At 45.1% G+C, this 20,862-nt stretch overlaps 1 protein-coding gene across 1 annotated transcript in view; it reads right to left on the bottom strand.

Moving 5' to 3' along the window:
* The window catches only part of LOC144508991 (S-adenosylmethionine decarboxylase proenzyme-like), a 79,674-nt gene that overhangs the window by 12,722 nt on the left and 46,090 nt on the right, over window positions 1-20,862 (bottom strand). Inside the window, exon 7 of the mRNA XM_078237211.1 lies at window positions 8,586-8,678. Within this exon, the coding sequence (XP_078093337.1) occupies window positions 8,586-8,678 (93 nt within the window). The remainder of the gene's footprint in view (window positions 1-8,585; window positions 8,679-20,862) is intronic.

Genomic DNA, 20,862 nt, shown 5'->3' with positions numbered 1-20,862 from the left:
AGTATCGGAGGAGTGATCACCGCACAGACTTTGTGGAGACAAAGTCCCGCCTTCACATTGATGATACCCTCCATCATGTTGTATGGTGCCACCACTGTGCTAAACGGGATAGATTTTGAACAGATCTAGCAACTCAAGACTGGGCATCCATGAGGCACTGTGGGACATCAGCAGCAGCAGAATTGTACTCAACCACAATCTGTAACCTCATGGCCCAACATATTCCCCACTCTACCATTACCACCAAGTTAGGGGATCAACCCTGGCTCATTGAAGAATGCATGGAGGGCATGCCAGAAGCAGCACCAGACATACTTAAAAATGAGGTGTCAACCTGGTGAAACTACAGCACAGGATTACTTGTGTGTCAAACAGCATAAGCAGCAAGTTACAAACAGAGCAAAGTGACCCCACAGCAAACACTTCATCGAAGCTCTGCCACATCCAGACGTGAATAGTGGTGGACAATTAAACAACCTGCTGGAGGAGGAGACTCCATTATCTCTCAAGTAACCCAATCTTCATGATGGGGAAACCCAAAACATCAGTGCAAAACCATCTGCAGCAACTCAGCAAGACTCCTTTGACAGCACCTTTGAAACCTCTGACCTCTGTCATTGAGAAAGTGCAGGGGAACACCACCACCTGCAAGCCACTCACCATTCTGACTTGGAAATATATTGGCCGTTCCTTCACTGTCGCTGGGTCAAAATCCCTCCCTATCAGCACTATGGCTGTACCTACACTACATGGACTGCAGCGATCCAAGAAGGCAGCTCACCACCACCTTCTCAAGGGCAATTAGAGATGGGCAATAAATGCTGGCTTAGCCACTCACATCCTGTGAATGAATAAAGAAAAAGGGAAAACTGAAGCATTTCCAGCCAACTTCAACAGAACAGCCAGGTGGATGGTCCGTCTGCAGTTAAACAACTCACTGGAGGAGGAGTCTCCACAAATATCCCCATCCTCAATGATGGAGGAGCCCAGCACATCAGTGCAAAAGATAAATCTGAACCATTCACAACAATCTTCAGCTGGAAGTGCCGAGTGGATGATCCATCTCGACGTCCTCTGGAGATCCCCAGCATCTCAGATGTAAGTCTTCAATCAATTCAATTCACTCTACGTGATATCAAGAATTGGCTGAAGGCACTGGATACTGCAAAGGCAATGGGCCCTGACAACATTCCGGCAATAGTAATGAAGACTTGCGCTTCAGAACTTGCCGCTCTCCTAGCTAAGGTGTTCTAGTGCAGCAACAACACCGACATCTACCCAGCAATCTGTAAAGTTGCTCAGATATGCCCTGTACAAAAAGCATGAAAAATCCAACCTAGCCAATTACCGCCCAGCAGTTTCCCCTCACCTATCAGCAAAGTAATGGAAGATGTAATTGATTGTGCTTTCAGATGGTACTTACTCTGCAATAACCTGCTCACTGACACTCAGCTTGAGTTCTGTCAGGGTCACTTGGCTCTTGACCTCATTACAACCTTGATCCAAAAATAGACAAAAGAACTGAACATGAGGTATGGTAAGAGAGGCTGCCCCTGATATCAAGGCAGCATTTGACTAAGTGGCATCAAAGAGCTGTAGCAAAACTGGAGTCAATGGGAATCAGGGGGAAATCCCTCCGCTGGTTGGAGTCATACCCGGCACAAAGGAAGGTGCTTGTGATAGTTGGAGGTCAATCATCTCAGTCCCAGGACATCTCTGCAGGAGTCCCTCAGGGTGGTGTCCTAGGCCCCACCATCTTCAGCTGCTTCATCAATGACCTTCCTTGCATCATAAGGTCAGAAGTGGGGATGTTCACTGATGATTGTACAATGTTCAGCAACATTTGTGACTCCTCAGGTACTGAAGCAGTCCATGTGAAGGACCCTCTTGGGTCTAGTGACCATAATATGGTCAAATTTCTGATTCAGATGGAAGAGGAGAAAGTTTGGTCCCAAACCAGTGTCCTCTGTTTGAACAGAGGGAAATATGATAGGATGAGGGATGAATTGGCTAAGGTAGACTGGGAGAGCAGGCTGGCAGGTAGGATAGCTGAGGAACAGTGGAGGATTTTTAAGGAGATCCTTTTCAGTTCTCAGCAAAAATATATTCCAGCAAAAAACAAGGATTGTAAGAAAAGGGAGAACCAGCCGTGGATAACGAAGGAAATAAAGGAGAGTATTAAAATAAAAACAGCTGCGTACAGAGTGGCCAAAAATAGTGGAGAAACAAGTGGTTGGGAAAAATTTAAGAAACAACAAAGAGAGACTAAGAAAGCGATAAAGAAAGGAAGGATAGACTATGAAGCTAGGCTAGCAATTAATATAAAAAATGATAGTAAAAGTTTTTATAAATATATAAAAAGGAATAGAGTGGCTAGAGTGAATGTTGGACCCTTGGAGGACGAGAGGGGGGAGTTAATAGTGGGAAATGAGGATATGGCTGAGTCTTTAAATAAGTTTTTTGTGTCGGTCTTCACGGTGGAGGACACAAATAGTTTGCCAAATATTAACGATAGAGGGTTGGCAGCAGGAGAAATACTTAATACAATTAATGTTACCAGAGAGGCAGTGCTGGGTAGACTAATGGGACTGAAGGTGGACAAGTCCCCGGGTCCGGATGGAATGCATCCCAGGGTATTGAAAGAAATGTCAGAGGTAATAGTGGATGCGTTAGTGATTATTTATCAAAACTCGTTGCATTCTGGGGTAGTGCCGGTTGATTGGAAAACGGCTAATGTTACGCCGCTGTTTAAAAAAGGAAGGAGACAAAAGGCGGGTAACTATAGGCCGGTCAGCTTAACGTCTGTAGTAGGGAAAATGCTGGAATCCATTATTAAAGAGGAGATAGCAGGGCATCTGGATAGAAATGGTTCGATCAATCAGACGCAGCATGGATTCATGAGGGGAAAGTCGTGCTTGACGAACATGTTGGATTTTTATGAAGATGTGACTAGGGCGGTTGATGGAGGGGAACCGGTGGATGCGGTGTTTTTGGATTTCCAAAAGGCGTTTGATAAGGTGCCCCATAAAAGGCTGCTGAAGAGGATTAGGGCACACGGCGTAGGGGGTAGTGTGTTAAAGTGGATTGGGGACTGGCTATCCGACAGGAAGCAAAGAGTCGGAATAAATGGGTGTTTTTCCGGTTGGAGGAAGGTAACTAGTGGCGTGCCGCAGGGATCGGTACTCGGGCCGCAACTGTTTACCATTTATATAGATGATCTGGAGGAGGGGACGGAGTGTAGGGTAACGAAGTTTGCAGACGACACAAAGATAAGTGGAAAAGTGAATCGTGTGGAGGACGGAGAAGATCTGCAGAGAGATTTGGACAGGCTGAGTGAGTGGGCGAGGATATGGCAAATGGAGTATAACGTTGAGAAATGCGAGGTTATACACTTTGGAGGAAATAATAACAAATGGGATTACTATCTCAATGGAAACAAATTAAAACATGCTACCGTGCAAAGGGACCTGGGGGTCCTTGTGCATGAGACGCAAAAGCCCAGTCTGCAGGTACAACAGGTGATCAAGAAGGCAAATGGGATGTTGGCCTATATTGCGAAGGGGATAGAATATAAAAGCAGGGATGTCTTGATGCACCTGTACAGGGCATTGGTGAGGCCGCAGCTGGAATACTGTGTGCAGTATTGGTCCCCTTATATGAGGAAGGATATATTGGCATTGGAGGGAGTGCAGAGAAGGTTCACCAGGTTGATACCGGAGATGAGGGGTTTGGATTATGAGGAGAGGCTGAGGAGATTGGGTTTGTACTCGTTGGAGTTTAGAAGGATGAGGGGGGATCTTATGGAGACTTATAAGATAATGCGGGGGCTGGATAGGGTGGAGGCGGAGAGATTCTTTCCACTTAGTAAGGAAGTTAAAACTAGAGGACACAGCCTCAAAATAAAGGGGGGTCGGTTTAAGACAGAGTTGAGGAGGAACTTCTTCTCCCAGAGGGTGGTGAATCTCTGGAATTCTCTGCCCACTGAGGTGGTGGAGGCTACCTCGCTGAATATGTTTAAAGCGCGGATGGATGGATTCCTGATCGGTAAGGGAATTAAGGGTTATGGGGATCAGGCGGGTAAGTGGTACTGATCCACGTCAGATCAGCCATGATCTTATTGAATGGCGGGGCAGGCTCGAGGGGCTAGATGGCCTACTCCTGCTCCTATTTCTTATGTTCTTATGTTCTTATGTCACAGGTGGAGAAGGTAGTGAATAAGGCATATGGCATGCTTGCCTTTATAGGACGGGGCATAGAGTATAAAAGTTGGGGTCTGATGTTGCAGTTGTATAGAACGTTGGTTTGGCCGCATTTGGAATACTGTGCCCAGTTCTGGTCGCCACACTACCAGAAGGACGTGGAGGCTTTAGAGAGAGTGCAGAGGAGGTTTACCAGGATGTTGCCTGGTATGGAAGGGCTTAGTTATGAGGAGAGATTGGGTAAACTGGGGTTGTTCTCACTGGAAAGATGGAGGATGAGGGGTGACCTAATAGAGGTGTATAAAATTATGAAAGGCATAGATGGGGTGAACGGTGGGAAGCTTTTTCCCAGGTCAGTGGTGACATTCAATAGGGGTCATAGGTTCAAGGTGAGGGGGGGGGAGGTTTAACACGGATATCAGAAGGACGTATTTTACACAGAGGGTGGTGGGGGCCTGGAATGTGCTGCCGGGCAAGGTGGTGGAGGCAGACACACTGGAAACGTTTAAGACTTATCGAGATAGCCACATGAATGGAGTGAGAATGGAGGGATACAAAAGAATGGTCTAGTTTGGCCCAGGGAACGGCGTGGGCTTGGAGGGCCGAAGGGCCTGTTCCTGTGCTGTATTGTTCTTTGTTCTTTAAGAAAATTACAGCACAGGAACAGGCCCTTCAGCCCTCCAAGCCTACACCGACCATGCTGCCTGTCTGAACTAAAATCCCCCTACCTTTCCGGGGACCATATCCCTCCATTCCCATCCTATTCATGTATTTGTCCAGACGCCCCTTAAAAAGAAAAAAATGAAATGTCTGTGTAATAAGTAAATGGAGACTCCCATTTAGATGGGATAGATTAGGGGGATTAGTGGGATAAATGTGTGGTGTTACAGGGATAGGGCCTGGGTAAGATGCCGTGTCAGAGAATTGGTGCAGGCTCAATGAACCAAATGGCCTCATTCAGCACTGGAGGGATTCTGTGATAAAGTTGTTAAGTTTTAGTTTATTTTCACTTCATCCCACTCCAACATAGAAGCGGACAGTAAGGCCTGCTGCTAAGAATGTAAAAGCTTGTTCCTTTAAAAGATTTCTGGCAGAAACCTATAATCATCCCTTCCTGAAACTCGAGTTACTGTTCAATATCATTCTCTTCCACCATCATAGTCTGTTTCACACGAGAGGATTCGTAACAGCGTAGGAATAAGCATGGCAATAAGCCTGCAGTATTTCACTGCTCTGTAAAAATGTGGACTATTTTGGAGTTATTTCTCTGTCGTTTTATTGCACCTTCTGCTGTCAAGCTCTACAAAGTATTCCTAACAACCAATATGTAGGCACTGTGTCCTCTGGTGTCTCCTTCCAGCTCAGCACTTCACGGTCTGTTAGATTAAGCAAGGTTTTTTAGGATGAGACAAAGAAAAGCAAGATCCATTTTCCAGGTTTAACTGGTTCAAGATAATTAACTGCCCCCGGACTTTAGATAAAAACGCACAAAAAGCATAAAGCTTCCACTTCCTCCTCAGCACGTTTACACAGGTCGGTAGCAAACTCTCTGACTGTGGAGCCAAGGCTGGTTGCCGACATGGGGTTTACCAGGTCTGTTAAGTGGACCGTGAGTGAGGAACCACAATCCCAAACCGGTATTCAAGTTCACGGCGTGAGGGAGAACGAGACAAAATGAAGACAAGTCACCTCAGCACCATACAAAAAAATGACAAACAGGGGAAAGACCAGCTGCAGATCCAGCTGTTCCATTTGCAGCTGTACTGTCTGATTCAGTGACACTAGCCCCCTCTACCCCACACGCCCCCCCCCCCCCACCCCCCGCACTCACCTATCCTTGCAGAACCCCAGTGCTCTCGCAATGCTAAATTTAAATGAGTTGATTGGGCAAGAGGCAAGCTCGACATCCAATTAGAGACAGGCACCGAACACCTTCCGAAAGCCAAGCGAAAGCTGTCAGTCTGACACCAGCTACAAAGACACATGGCGGCCATGTTGGGTGCTGTTGCTGCAGAGAGAAGGCAGCTCATGGAAGGACCAGGACAATGAAGATGGCGTAAAGTGGTCATGGATGCCAAGTTGAGGGACAGTACATGATCCAGTACCAGTTGACTCCTCAAATTTCACAAAATGACACACATGGAAACAAATTTCGTTTTGCCCATTGATGACTTTACCAGCTGTGCATTGACATGTACCAAATAGTTCATCATTGTCCAGTAAAAAGATTGAAAGTTCCAGTCTGTTCTAGGCTGTCCCATAACAAGCTCCGAAAGGGTTTGTAAACTGGCAGCAAGTGGGTTTCCTGATCCCTCCCCCTGCAGGTGCTTTGATAATTGCGAATTGTCCTGAGGGAGATGGGATCCAGCGCTGCCCTCCAGCAATATGGAACTCTGTGCTTGACCAAGGCCTTTGACACAATCAACAAAGAGGAAAGATAATGGAGAAATTTGGCTGCCTTGAGAAATTCATCACAATGGTTCGACAGTTCCATGACAGTTTGCCTGCAGGTGTCTTGGATAATGGGGCGTCTTCTCACCCATTCCTCGTCACTAGTAGAGTTAAGCAGGATTGCATGCTAGTACCAACCCTCTTCATGATTTTCTCTACAATGGCATCCAATGCCTTCCATGGTGGTGATCCTGACATGGACCAGAGCTGGGATTTTCCAGCTGAGCTTGCCCCAAAACTGGAAAATCCCGCCCGACTTCAACAGACCATTCCATAGTCTGCCCCTCATTCGCAACAATTCCCGTGGTGGGTGGTGTAATAAGACTTTGGAGGCTGAAGTCCCTTCACCAAAACCCCTTTATTTACAATTCCAACAGCAGTGCACAGAATGCTATCAGTCAGCAGTCTACCGTGAGGAGTGCCAAAGGAACTGACACTCCCAGTTTGATACAAGGAAAAGGCTCCCTGATTGTCCCATCAATTGACTCCTTCATCAGGGAGCTCAGATTCCAATAGGCCAACCTCAATGGCCTGATTGAAGTCATTACAGACGGAATAGGAGAATTCCCCCTGGATATTCCATAGACGGGAAGTTGCAGAATCTGAGACGACTCCAGACAAAGACAAAGATCTCCAAGGACACTGAGTGCAATTTCCTGTTTGGCAACAACTACACCAGCAGCTGGTTGAAAACTGGAGCTGCAATGCATTCTGGACTTGATCTCCAACACGTGCAACAACTTCAGCCTGGTCTTCAACATGGACGTACCAGCCTGCCCCAGGAAAGCTCCATCTCAAACCTAAGCTACATAATCTTACCGCCCCGCCGGCCATGGGAATCGGAGCGGGCGAGGGGCGGACAATGGGAATGTGCATTGACCTCGGGTGGGATTTTATGGTTTTGGGATGAGCGAAGACGCAAAATCCCACCCAATGTTTCAGTCCATGACCCGAACCTGTCAAGATCAGATCGGTTCACCTCCCTTGGCAGCACAATCTATCAGTTGTCTGGATCAATGGCGAGATGCATGGGAACACTGTCAAAGTAAGGGTAGCCTTTGGACATCAGTGAGGGAATGAAGACGGGTACATCTGCCTTCCAAACTGAAGGTCTATTAGGCAAAGGTCGTAATCCCTCCCCGGTCCTATCCCCGCAACACCACATTTTTACTCCTCTATTCCCCCCGAGGTGCCACTTCAACACACCACCCTGCTCTCCTGTCCACATGTCTGCCCTTGGCCCTTCGCAATGTTCCAGTGAACCCCAATGCAAACTGGAGGAACAGCACCTCATCTTCCGATTGGGTACTTTACAGCCTTCCGGACTGAACATTGAGTTCAACAAATTCAGAGCACGAACTCCCCCCTCCACCATCACCCCATTTCCATTTATTTTGTTTCATTTCTTCCCTTCATCTCATTCATCCATTTTTATCATCCCACGTTCTCAGTTCCATTTTTCCACTTCTCGTTCTCCATCTTGCCCCCAACATCCGCTCCACCCCCCCCCCCCCCCCCCCCCCACCCCACTGCCTGATTACACTGGGCTGTGACAGACTTTGTGCAAGTGAGTTTGTGAAAAAACACAGAGGGAAATACAATGCTTTTGGGGTAATTTGTGTCAGAGGTGTAGATTGGTCCAAAGCAGAAACCCACAACACCTCACTACGCTGCATTCCTACTTTCCTTAAAACAGAAAAAAGACCCAAAATCTATTTTTTTACTCTCAATCTGTGATGATACAATCTGCTGGTAAGAGCCCCAACATGTTTGTCACAAAGATATAGTGACATTTTAATAGAACTACCAACCAGACTCTTTTTCTCACTTTTTATTTACACATCAAGATGCATTTAACAGGTTACCAATCACAGACTGTTTTTATAATATGCACAATCACAGATTTGCTTTTTAGCTGCGTCGTCGAATACTTACATCTGCTTTCAGTCCGTTCATCGAGTAGCCACAGGGATTGAACATTGTGGCATCTATAACTGAGCCCGGGATCAGATCCCGAATCCCACTCATCTGAAAAACAAATCATTTTAGGGAAAGTGTAAGGAAGGTTAAGTTCCAGTTTTGTATTTAAAATCATTCATACTCAGCGTTTGTTCAATGTTGTTTTAAGACCGGAATTCTGAACATTCTCAAAATGGTTAAAGGTCCAAACATCAAATCAGTGGAATGGTTTCGGTTTTTAATTTGTTGCATATCTGCTTTCAATTCTACAAAATAAGCTAAGAGTTCATCCCACTTGAAGCATGAAATTGATCACGAAGAAATTGCACATTTTCTGAGTGTGCTGTGCTTAAATGCTTTATAATTATACCCTTAAATTCCATTTTATGGTATTCCTTTTACAACTGTATTCTCCAAAAAAAGGCAGAGTAATTATTTTACAATGTTCCATTGTCTTGGATTTCCTGCACCATAAGTACAGAGAGCTCTATGTTTCTCATCGGCAAGAATTTTCGAGTTTGCAGAGTGAACAGAATAGTCCATCTTAATTCACCACTTAGCTGGGCTTGACAATGGAGCCAGTATCCTGTTCACAGAGTGTTCGAACACTGCTTTTCTTGCTGTCAGGAGAATTAGAATTTTTTTGTTTCCCTGTTCCACTATTGGGACCAGTTGTCAACGATAGACAAATTCTCAAACTTTTATATTGAAAGAATAGTGCAGATAAAAACATTAATCCTTTCTTCCAGTTCACAGAACTTTCCAAGCTATTAAGTGTTGCATTTGGAACAGAAGGGTGGATATTCAGCTGTTGTAGATATTCACGGCAGCAATCAATAGATTGTTAGGTGCTGGGGGATTTAAGGAAAGGTTCAAACACGGGCAAAACAGCTGAATGCCACAGGTGAGGTGCGAGTCGCTGCCCTTGACATCAAGGCAGTTATAACCGGTGTGGCATCAAGGAGCTCCAGCAAAACTGGAGTCAATGGGATTCAGGGGGAAAACTACCCACTGGTTAGAGTCATACCCAGTACAAAGGAAGATGGATGTGGTGGTTGGAGGGCAATCGTCTCAGCTCCAGAACATCAATGCAGAAGTCCCTCAGTGTAATGTAATGTCCCTCAGCGAAAAAACCAGCCTCCCATCCATTGACTCTGTCTACACTTCCCGCTGCCTCGGCAAAGCAGCCAGCATAATTAAGGACCCCACGCACCCCGGACATTCATTCTTCCACTTTCTTCCTTTGGGAAAAAGATACAAAAGTCTGAGGTCACGTACCAACCGACTCAAGAACAGCTTCTTCCCTGCTGCTGTCAGACTTTGAATGGACTTACCTTGCATTAAGTTGATCTTTCTCTACACCTTAGTTATGACTGTAACACTACATTCTGCACTCTCTCGTTTCCTTCTCTATGAACGGTATGCTTTGTCTGTATAGCGCGCAAGAAACAATACTTTTCACTGTATGTTAATACATGTGACAATAATAAATTAAATCAAATCAAATCCTAGGCCCAACCATCTTCAGCTGCTTCATCAATGATCTTCCTTTCATCAAAGGTCAGAAGTGGGGATGTTCGCTGATGACTGCACAATATTCAGTGTCATTAGCAACTCCTCAGATACTGAAGCAGTCCACGTCCTAATGCAGCAAGACCTGGACAATATCTAGACTTGGACTGACAAGTGGCAAGTAACATTTGTGCCACACAAATGCCAGACAATGACCATCTCCAATAAGAGACAATCTAACCATCGCCCCTTTGATATTCGATGGCATTACTATCGCTGATAGTAATCAGCGGTAGTACTATCGCTGGAAGAAATAATGTAGGGATGAGTTATACAATAAATGGCAGAGTCATCAGGAGTATAGAAACACAGAGGGACCTAGGTGTGCAACTCCACAAATCCTTGACGGTGGCAACACAGGTGGAGAAGGTGGTGAAGAAGGCATATGGTATGCTTGCCTTTATAGGACGGGGTATAGAGTATAAAAGCTGGAGTCTGATGATGCAGCTGTATAGAACGCTGGTTAGGCCACATTTGGAGTACTGCGTCCAGTTCTGGTCGCCGCACTACCAGAAGGACGTGGAGGCGTTAGAGAGAGTGCAGAGAAGGTTTACCAGGATGTTGCCTGGTATGGAGGGTCTTAGCTATGAGGAGAGATTGGGTAGACTGGGGTTGTTCTCCTTGGAAAGACGGAGAATGAGGGGAGATCTAATAGAGGTGTACAAGATTATGAAGGGTATAGATAGGGTGAACAGTGGGAAGCTTTTTCCCAGGTCGGAGGTGACGATCACGAGGGGTCACGGGCTCAAGCTGAGAGGGGCGAAGTATAACTCAGATATCAGAGGGACGTTTTTTACACAGAGGGTGGTGGGGGCCTGGAATGCGCTGCCAAGTAGGGTGGTGGAGGCAGGCACGCTGACATCGTTTAAGACTTACCTGGATAGTCACATGAGCAGCCTGGGAATGGAGGGATACAAACGATTGGTCTAGTTGGACCAAGGAGCGGCACAGGCTTGGAGGGCCGAAGGGCATGTTTCCTGTGCTGTACTGTTCTTTGTTCTTTGATTCCCCACTATCAACATCTTGGAGGCTACCATTGATCAGAAGCTTAACTGGACTAGCCATATAAACACTGCTTGTACCAGAGCAGGTCAAAGGCTAGGCAACCTGCGGCAGTTAACTTACCTCGTGACTCCCCAAAGCTTGTTCACCATCTACAAGACACAAGTCAGGTGTGTGATGGAATATTCTCCACTTGCCTGGATGGGTGCAGCTCCAACAACACTCAAGAATCTTGACCCTATCCAAGACAAAGCTGCCCATTTGATTGCTACCCCTTTCACTAACATGATTCAACACCAATGCACAATAGCAACAGTGTGTACCATCTACAAGATGCAGGAACTCACCAAGGTTCCTTAGACAGCACCTTCCAAACACATGATCATTACTACCTAGAAGGACAAGAACAGCAGATGTTGGGAACAGCACCACCTGGAGGTTCCCCTTCACGCCACTCACCATCCTAATTTGGAAATATATTGTCGTTCCACTCTGTGGCTGGGTCAAAATCCTGGAATTCCCTCCCAACAGCAATGTGGGTGTACCTACACCTCAGGGACTGCAGTGGTTTAAGAAGGTAGCTCATCACCGCCTCCTGAAGGGCAACTAGGGATGGGCAATAAGTGTTGGCCTAGCCAGTGACACCCATGTCCCATAAATGAATTTTAAAAAAAATTATTCTGTTCAGTTCCAGATTCTCTATAATAGTATGTTTCTTGATACATTTATTAAAAACACACAAAAGCCCAGGTTTAACATGTGGAACCCTAGGTAAGACCAAAACAATAAATTATTTCTTGAGGAATTCCAAATTCTGTATAAAAATTCCAATATTTGAAATATGCCATGAAAAATTCAGCTTAATTTTTTTTAAATGTAACTTGATAATAAAAGTTATACCAGATTTCCATCATCTGCAGTGTCTTGATTTTGCCAAATTAATTTCATATGTTCTGTTAAAGCAGCATACATTTCCTTCTTGGTCACAACTACCCTATCAGACTATGGTATCACATTTTTGATTGGCTAAAATGGAAAAAAGAAACCTGATACAACTCTGCAATTATTTCTGCCAACGAGTACGCAATATTTACAACATTCGCTCCCTCTCAATAGTCTCTTAACTCCAGCTTCATGACACCATGTGGTGCAAACACTAGGCAACCTTACTTTCTGTCTTTAGTAACCACGCTCACCCACATGACAAAAATTCCCATTTGCCAGCCACCTGCCAACATTTTCCCCACTGTGCAATCATCAAGCAACCTCCCATTCTCACATTTTCACCTTCCTATCCATTAGGCTAATGTCTCAACCCCATCTCCAAAAATCGTACAATATTCTTTCTCCCTATCCTTAATCAGACTGTCTCCTGTTCTCATTCTCTTTGGTAATCCTATCAAACAAGCTGGTGCTTGCAGAATCTGAGGAAAAAGGATCACATGTGCCCAGTTTCTGCATTTAGAATTATAGAACAGTTACATCTTAGGAGGAGCCCATCTAGTATGTGCTGTCTCTGTGCAAAAGCACTCACCTTGTCACACTCCCCCTCTTTTTCCCTGTCGCCTGTGCATTTCTTATCGTTAGATAATTATCCAATTCTCCTTTGAATTAAGTCTGCCTCCACCACACTCTCAGAAAGTCATTCCAAACCCTAATCACCCGCTCTGTAAAAAGGTTTTTCCACACGTCTTTATTGCTTCTTTTGCCAATTACCTTAAACCAGTTTCCTCTGGTTCGTGATCCTTCTGCCTGGAGACAATTTCTCCTGCTCTGCCCAGACTTCTCATCATTTTAAACTCTATAAAATCTCCGCTTAATCTTCCCTTAGAGTTCCCTACACTTCCTGGTTTCATGACCATGGGTTTTACATCCTGGTTGAGTGGCCAGTCTTACCTTGAGTAACCGCGGTCCAAATCCAAATTGCATTATTTATATTTTATACGCTCCAAACATCATGAGCTTTAAGGTTGGCACATCTTCTTTGAGTATAGACCGTTCCATCTGCCTCACAGAGTCTCTAGCACATGATTACTGATGTCACCGTTACATTGTGATATACATCATGATATACACTATTCTATGACTCCATTATACTACACCACCCCCATAAAACCAACTTCTTTAATAATGATGGTAAACTATTTCTTAGACTATTTACATTGCATTTGCTCTACCACCTTCTCCCCGCAACATTCATAGTTCAAAGGTCTAAAACTGGAAAGTCCCATCCAAGGTCAACGGATCTTTCCATAGTACGCCCCTCATCCACTCTGATTCCCATGGTGGGCAGAACGGGAAAATACGCCCAAAAGGTTTTCCCTGATTGCGTGGCTGTGACCACTGAGGGAAGTAGTAGTCTGGAACTGGATCATTGGATGACGTTCTCTTAAGGGTCATTGAGATCAGGAATCTCCTATTGCACCTGAAAGTACCTGATGGTGTTTGAACAAAGTAGGGACATGGATGCTTTGTCCTTTGAATGATTTATGATCCCAAACCCAGATCGTCTGGCCTGGTGTTAACGGGACTACAGTCCTGATTATGTCTGGAGTTGTACCAGTCCTGCTGCTTCTCGATCTCTATGTCCCTCACTCTTTTGTGTTCAGCTGCCCTACCGTTGGGTTTCAGGTTCTGAGGTAGCAGAACGCATTGTGTCTTCAGCCGTCAACCCATGAGCAGTTCCACTGGTGAAAAGCCAGTAGTTAAAATTGAAATCAAAACCGTAAAATGCTGGGAAAATTCAGCAGGCCTGGCAGCAACTGTGGACAGAAAAAAACAAGTTAATGTTTCAGTCTGCTTGACTCTTCTTCAGAGCTTTTATTTTATTATTTTAGTCAAAGATGTACTCTGTAGTGCAGCAGGGCTGAATTCTTGGTCATTAACATCATGTGGTTTTTATGACTCTTTCAGTCTTTCCATTGGTCTGTGGGTGGGGGGGAGAACTGGTTACATGGAGATCCCACAGTCGGTTGTGAATATTGTGAAGTTTTCAGTGACGAATTGAGGAGAATATGTTCTATAGTGCCTGATCACTTCCCCGTTGTCCTGTGGAGTCTGGAAGCTTCCATCCACCTGGAATAATGTTCCATAGGAATGAGGAATGCTGTTTCTTGAAAGGCAAAGTGATCGAGTCCCAGTTTCTGTCAAGGTCTATCTGGGAAGCGGCAAGGGTAATAGATTCTGTGTAGGAGCTGGGCAAGACAACATCTTGGATAGCCTGGGAAATGCCCAGATACCACACAGATTGCTGTGCCACTATCCTCACCTTGCTGGCCCCAGGTGGCCACCATGGAGTCCACAGAGAGTCTCTTCCCTTATCATCCTGGGAATGACCACAGAGTGATTGAAGACCAGAAGATCATTAGACACCCGTTTTGCTCAAGATATTTGCCGAGGAGCTGGTCAGTGGGATTGTATTTGGACTAACCTTCAAAATTCTCAGACTTAGGCACACTTCACATTCTCCTTCTGTGCTTCTCGGACCTCTTGCAGATTTCAGGCAGAGACGGGCGGGGAATTCTTTCTGTTGATGAGAATGGTCCAACCTCGGAAACAAGTATGGAGTCCTGGGTAAGGGCTTGGTCCACCCTCGCTCTGGATAGGGCAGGTCCATGGTCTGAGATTCTCTTGGTGCATACACAGCCATGTACTGGCAACACATTAACAGAAGCCTGAACCTTGGAATATGTAGGGTCATTTTAACGATCTCTGTGGAATTCAAGGGGATGATAAGTGGTTTATAGTCATTCCAAATTTGGAAAGGTAAACCCAGCAAGCAGTCAGAGAATCTCTCTACTGCCCATGTCACTGCCAATGACTCCTTCTCAATGGCTGCATAGCAATGCTCCAATTCTATCAAAATCCTGGAGGCAAATATACAAACTTTCCATTGCCTGTTGCCTGGACTATATTTGCATTAGAGTTGGTGCAGCCACAATTCAGTAAATTAGTCCCTGGGATGAAGGTGAGGTCCTGTAATGAGAAGGTGAGTAAATTGGGTCAATATTCCTTGGAATTTAGGTGAAGAAGGCTGAGGGGTGATCTTACAGAGGTCTATAAAATAATGAGGGGCATAGATCAGCTAGATAGTCAATATCTTTTCCCAAAGGTAGGAGAGTCTAAAACTAGAGAGCATAGGTTTAAGATGAGAGGGGAGAGATACAAGTGTCCAGAAGGGCAATTTTTTCACAGAGGGTGGTGAGTGTCTGGAACAAGCTGCCAGAAGTAGTAGTAGAGGCGGGTACAATTTTGTCTTTTAAAAAGCATTTAGACAGTTACATGGGTATAGAGGAATATGGGCCAAATGCAGGCAATTGGGATTAGCCTAGGGGTTTAAAAAAAATGGACGGCATGGACAAGTTGGGCCGAAGGGTCTGTATCCATGCTGTAAACCTCTATGACTCTATGACCTCATTGAAGCACTCAAGATTCTGAAGGGGTTTGATAGGGTTGATGCTGAAGATTGTTTCTGCTGGTCGGGGAATCTAAAATACTTCTAAGGGGGCGTCATTTAAGGCTGTGATGAGCAGAAATTTCTTGACTCAAAGGGTTTTGAATCTTTGGAATACCTTCCACAGAGAGTTGCTCCATCATTGGATATATTTAAAGCTGCGATCACAGATGTTTGGTCTCTCAGGGTATCAAGGGGTGTGAGGAACGGGCTGTGAAGTGGAGGTGAAACCCCAGATCAGCCGTGATCGTATAGAATGACAGAAAGGTTCAATGGGCCACGTGGGCCATCCCTGCTCCTATCTCAGTGAGCGAATGTGTTGAGGTAAGGATTAGCCAAGATCTATTTGAAATGTGGAACAAGCTTGAGGGGCTGAATGGCCTCCGACTTTTCTTATATTCTTAAATTAAATCCAGCTGTCACACCTAAAAATTTCAATTCTATTATTAAAAATTATTACCTGAATACAATAATGAATTTAATTCAGTTTTCAACTAAAATTCTATATAAAAGTTACGAATTTATTACTTCAGAAAATCATTGAATCTCTACAGTGCAGGAGGAGGCCATTCAGCCCATCGAGTCTGCACCGACCGCAATCCCACCCAGGCCCTATTCCCGTAACCCCACATATTTACCCTGCTAATCCCCCTGACACTGGGGTCAATTTAGCATGGCCAATCAACCTAATCCGCACAACTTTGGACTGTGGGAGGAAACCGGAGCACCCAGAGGAAACCCGCGCAGACATGGGGAGAATGTGCAATCTCCATACAGACAGTGACCCAAGCCGGAATTGAACCTGGGTCCCTGGCGCTGTGAGGCAGCATTGCTAACCATCGTACCACCATGCCATCCCTATGCCCAGCTGAGAGAAACAAGAAAATTTAGATATTGTCCCAATGTATCGATGGTTACAATCCAAAGACAAATTCCTGTTTGTAAAAGATTTGTTTATCCCGTAAATGCAGGAGATTAATTGTGCAAAATCCCACGACTGCTACAGCTAATTAGAATTCTTTTGTAAATTAACCTGACGATTATTTTTATTTTCTTGGACAAAATCTGATAATAAAATACCTCGGGACTTCTATATTGGGTAAGTTATGTTTTCTGGCATTTTTATGACTGATCATTGCAGCGAATGTTTTTAAAACTCTGTCCCTCTCTCCAACTTCCAAGGTGAAGCAAATTGCTGACTGAATATTAATATCCGAAGCTAAAATATGTAAACCAGCCATGTGTTCCAGAAAGGCATTGGCTGAGGCATCGAGTGGAATCTATTAATTTATGTGACTGTCATATTCATTTGTCAACTTGTAACTATTTATTTATTCTTCAGAAATTCATCATAAAAGAGTTATTGTGAAGTGCCGGACCCACAATGTGCCACCCGGGTGTTGTTATTTCTTCCAGCAGCGCAACCCTCTGAGATCTCTGCTCTCCTCGAACTATAGATCTTTCTTGTTTTTAATCATTCTGGGAGGGGATGGCGCAGTGGTATTGTCACTGGACTAGCAATCCAGAGACTCAGGGTAATGCCCTGGGGATTAAAGCAAAATACTGTGGATGCTGGAATCTGAAACAAAAACAGAAAATGCTGGAAAATCCCAGCAGGTCTGACAGCGTCTGTGGGGGGAGAATAGAGCCAATGTTTCGGGTCTGGATGCCCCTAGAGCAGGCTCTGATGAAGGGTCATCCAGACCCGAAACATTGGCTCTATTCTCTCCCCACAGACGCTGTCAGACCTGCTGGGATTTTCCAACATTTTCTGTTTCAGTAATGTTCTGGGGACATGGGTTCAAATCCCACCATGGCAGATAGTGGAATTTAAACTCAATAAAACAAACATCTGGAATGAAAAGTCTAATGACGACCATGAAACAAATTTCCTTACATCTTTACCAACTTGTGACGCCAGACCCACAGGAATGTAGTTGACTTTTAACTGCCCTCTGGAATGGCCTACTCAGCCAATCCGCTTTATTCAACCGCTACAAAGAAAACAAAAAGGAACGAAACCAGACGGACCACCAGGCACCGGAAAGGGCAATGGCAAACCCAGCCCTGTCGACTCTGCAAAGCCCTCCTTACTAACATCTGGGGGCTCGTGCCAAAAAACAGCTTGACGTTGTTATACTCACAGATAATGTCCCAGGCGCCAGCATCCTGTCCCGCCGGCAGGACAGGCCCAGCAGAGGTGGCAGCACAATGAAATACAGTTGTGAGGGAGTTGTCCTGGGAGTCCCATGGCATCAGGTCAAACATGGGCAAGGAAACCTCCTGCTGATTACCATGTACCCCGCTCCACGCCCCCCCCCCCCCCCCCCCCCCCCACCCCCACTGCTGATGAATCAGGACTCCTCCATATAGAACATGTACAGAATGTGTTCTGTATGTCCATCACCAAGAGTAGCTCGCTACAGATGCCAGATCATAGACCAAGAAGGCAGCTCACCATCACCTTCTGAAGGGCAACTAGGGATGGGCAATAAATGCTGCCAGTTGTGCTTCCAGCTGCCTCACTCCTGTCTGCTCTGACATTCAATGAGGTCATGACTGATCCGCTGTGAAAATCCTCAACTCCACTTTCTCGCCATATCTCCATAACCCTCAATTCCCTTACTGATTAAACATCTGCCTATCTCAGCCTTGAACATTCTTAACGACCCAGTTGTAAACCTTCCTCACGATTAGAGGCGGGAGGCAGAAAGCCATCATTTTAAAAGAGAATTCTGATTACAATCAAAGTGCCAATGAGGCAAGAATCTGGTTGGGAATGTCTGGCACTTGAAAGGAAGATATCCCCTCCACCAGCTCACACTTTCTGTTACTTTGAGTGTTTTGCACAAAACTCGTAAATAAATAAATTAATGCAATTTGGCTGATAATTAGAATTTAGGATTCTGTAATCTCATTTTCACCAATAGCAAAATCATCTCCCAGTTTATCATTTCACAAGCAGGGTATCATCATTTAACACAAGACAATGGGATTACTGACCTGTATTTAATGAATAATGATGGGTATTCAATATACATTTAGAATCTGTTCATTGTATTGTGGTTCGGGTGGGTTTAAACTAGTGTGGCAGGGGGTGGGAATCAGAACAGGTGGTCAGCAAATGTAGAGACTGGGGATGAGCATCTCCGTGGCCCTGCACTCAACCCTGGAACACCTGGATAACAAAGACACCTATGTCAGACTCCTATTTATTGACTACAGCTCAGTCTTCAACACCATTATTCCTACAAAACTTATCTCCAGCCTCCATGGCCTGGGGCTCGGCTCCTCCCTCTGTGACTGGATCCTGAACTTCCTAACCCACAGATCACAATCAGTAAGGATAGGCAACAACACCTCCTCCATGATCATCCTCAACACCGGTGCCCCACAAGGCTGTGTTCTCAGCCCCTACTATACTCCTTATACACCGATGACTGTGAGGCCAAATTCTCTTCCAACTCGATTTTCAAGTTTGCTGATGGTACCACTATAGTGGGTCGGATCTCAAACAATGATAAGGCGGAATACAAGAATGAGATAGAAAATCTGGTGAACTGGTGCAGCAACAATAATCTCTCCCTCAATGTCAACAAAATGAAGGAGATATCATCGACTTCAGGAAGGGTAGTGGAGGACACGCCCCTGTCTACATCAATAGGGATAAAGTGGAAATGGTTGAAAGCTTCAAGTTTCTACGTGTCCAGATCACCAACAAACTGTTCTGGTCCCTCCATGCTGATGCCAAGGAAATTTGGCATGTCTGCTATGACCCTCATCAACTTTTACAGATATTCCATAGAAAGCATTCTTTCTGGTTGTATCACAGCTTGGTCTTGCTCTGTCCAAGACCGCAAGTAACTATAAAGGGTCATGAATGAAGCCCAGTCCATCACACAAACCAGCCTCCCATCCATTGACTCTGTCTGCACTTCCCGCTACCTCAGAAAATCAGCCAGCATAATTAAGGACCCCACGCATCCTGGACATTCTCTCTTCCACCTTCTTCCATCCGGAAAAAAATACGAAAGTCTGAGGTCACGTACCAACCGACTCAAGAACAGCTTCTTCCCTGATGCCATAGATTTTTGAATGGATCTACCTCACACTAAGTTGATCTTTCTCTACACCCTAGCTATGACTGTAATACCTTCTCTATGAACGGTATGCTTTGTCTGTATTGCGTGCAAGAAACAATACTTTTCACTGTTTCCAAAAACATGTGACAATAATAAATCAAATCAAATACAAATAACTTTTTTGTCTTAATACGAATGTAATATACATGATTGTGCATTATAGGCTGCCATTAATGATATCATTTATTACACATGGCCAATTCTGAATTGAGCCCGAAAGCTTTCAATCTCCCTCCCACACCCACAACCCCACCTCCTTAAAAATAATAGTTATTTTGTAACTTTTCAGCTGCCTCCTGTCCGCACTGCAGTATTTCTGATCTGTAGGTTCAATGATAGCCTCATTTCACCCTCTGTTAATGCTGCTGTGTATCGCTGCAATTCTCCTAATCGGTTCTAAGTGTTGATGCCAGCGGATTCAGGTTGGCGTTAGCAGCACCTGTCAGGTGGCATTCTCCCACCTGCAGCATTTATATTCATGCATCAGGGCATTTCTATAACAGCCCTTTAAAGTGGGCTTTTGACATCTGGGCCAATCCCTATTGTGGAACCGTATGCTGCGGTGACTTTGAAGGCTTCCAGCTGTCCAATGGATATGGATGTCATAGTGACCAGGGCACTTAAAAGGTTTCAGGGGATAGAAGCAATAATTAATATCTCAGAATTTCATCAGAATTCACCGTCCAGAAACTCAACAGCACCTTTCCAAGGGCGACAAGAACAAGTGTGGCCACTAGACCCCCATCCTGGGGGATGGTCCCAAGGTCAAGCCCTTCCCCTAGCGTGAGCCCACCCAACCCCCAAGTTCCCTGGGGGACCCTGCTTTTGCAACCTGGCAGCAGCAGAGGGACACATGGGCACACCACTTACCTCCTTGCCCACCAACCCCCCCAACCTCAGAGAACAAGGCTCCAGGTCAAGACCTGCACCAAAACCTGACTCTAAAACTGCTACCGACAGATTACAAAAAATTTGCAGAGAGCATGCTGGTTGTTCTGGGACATGTGGCCAGATCAGCAAGTCACAAACTATTGAGAAAGAAAATACACTAATAAAGGTGGTTGAGTTACAGCAGTGCAGCCCA

The sequence above is a fragment of the Mustelus asterias genome, chromosome 21 (genome assembly GCF_964213995.1).
Source record: "Mustelus asterias chromosome 21, sMusAst1.hap1.1, whole genome shotgun sequence".
In the NCBI taxonomy this organism is placed as follows: Eukaryota; Metazoa; Chordata; class Chondrichthyes; order Carcharhiniformes; family Triakidae; genus Mustelus; species Mustelus asterias.
Note: the sequence above shows the minus strand (reverse complement) of the source record. Positions and strands in the feature narration are given on the sequence as shown.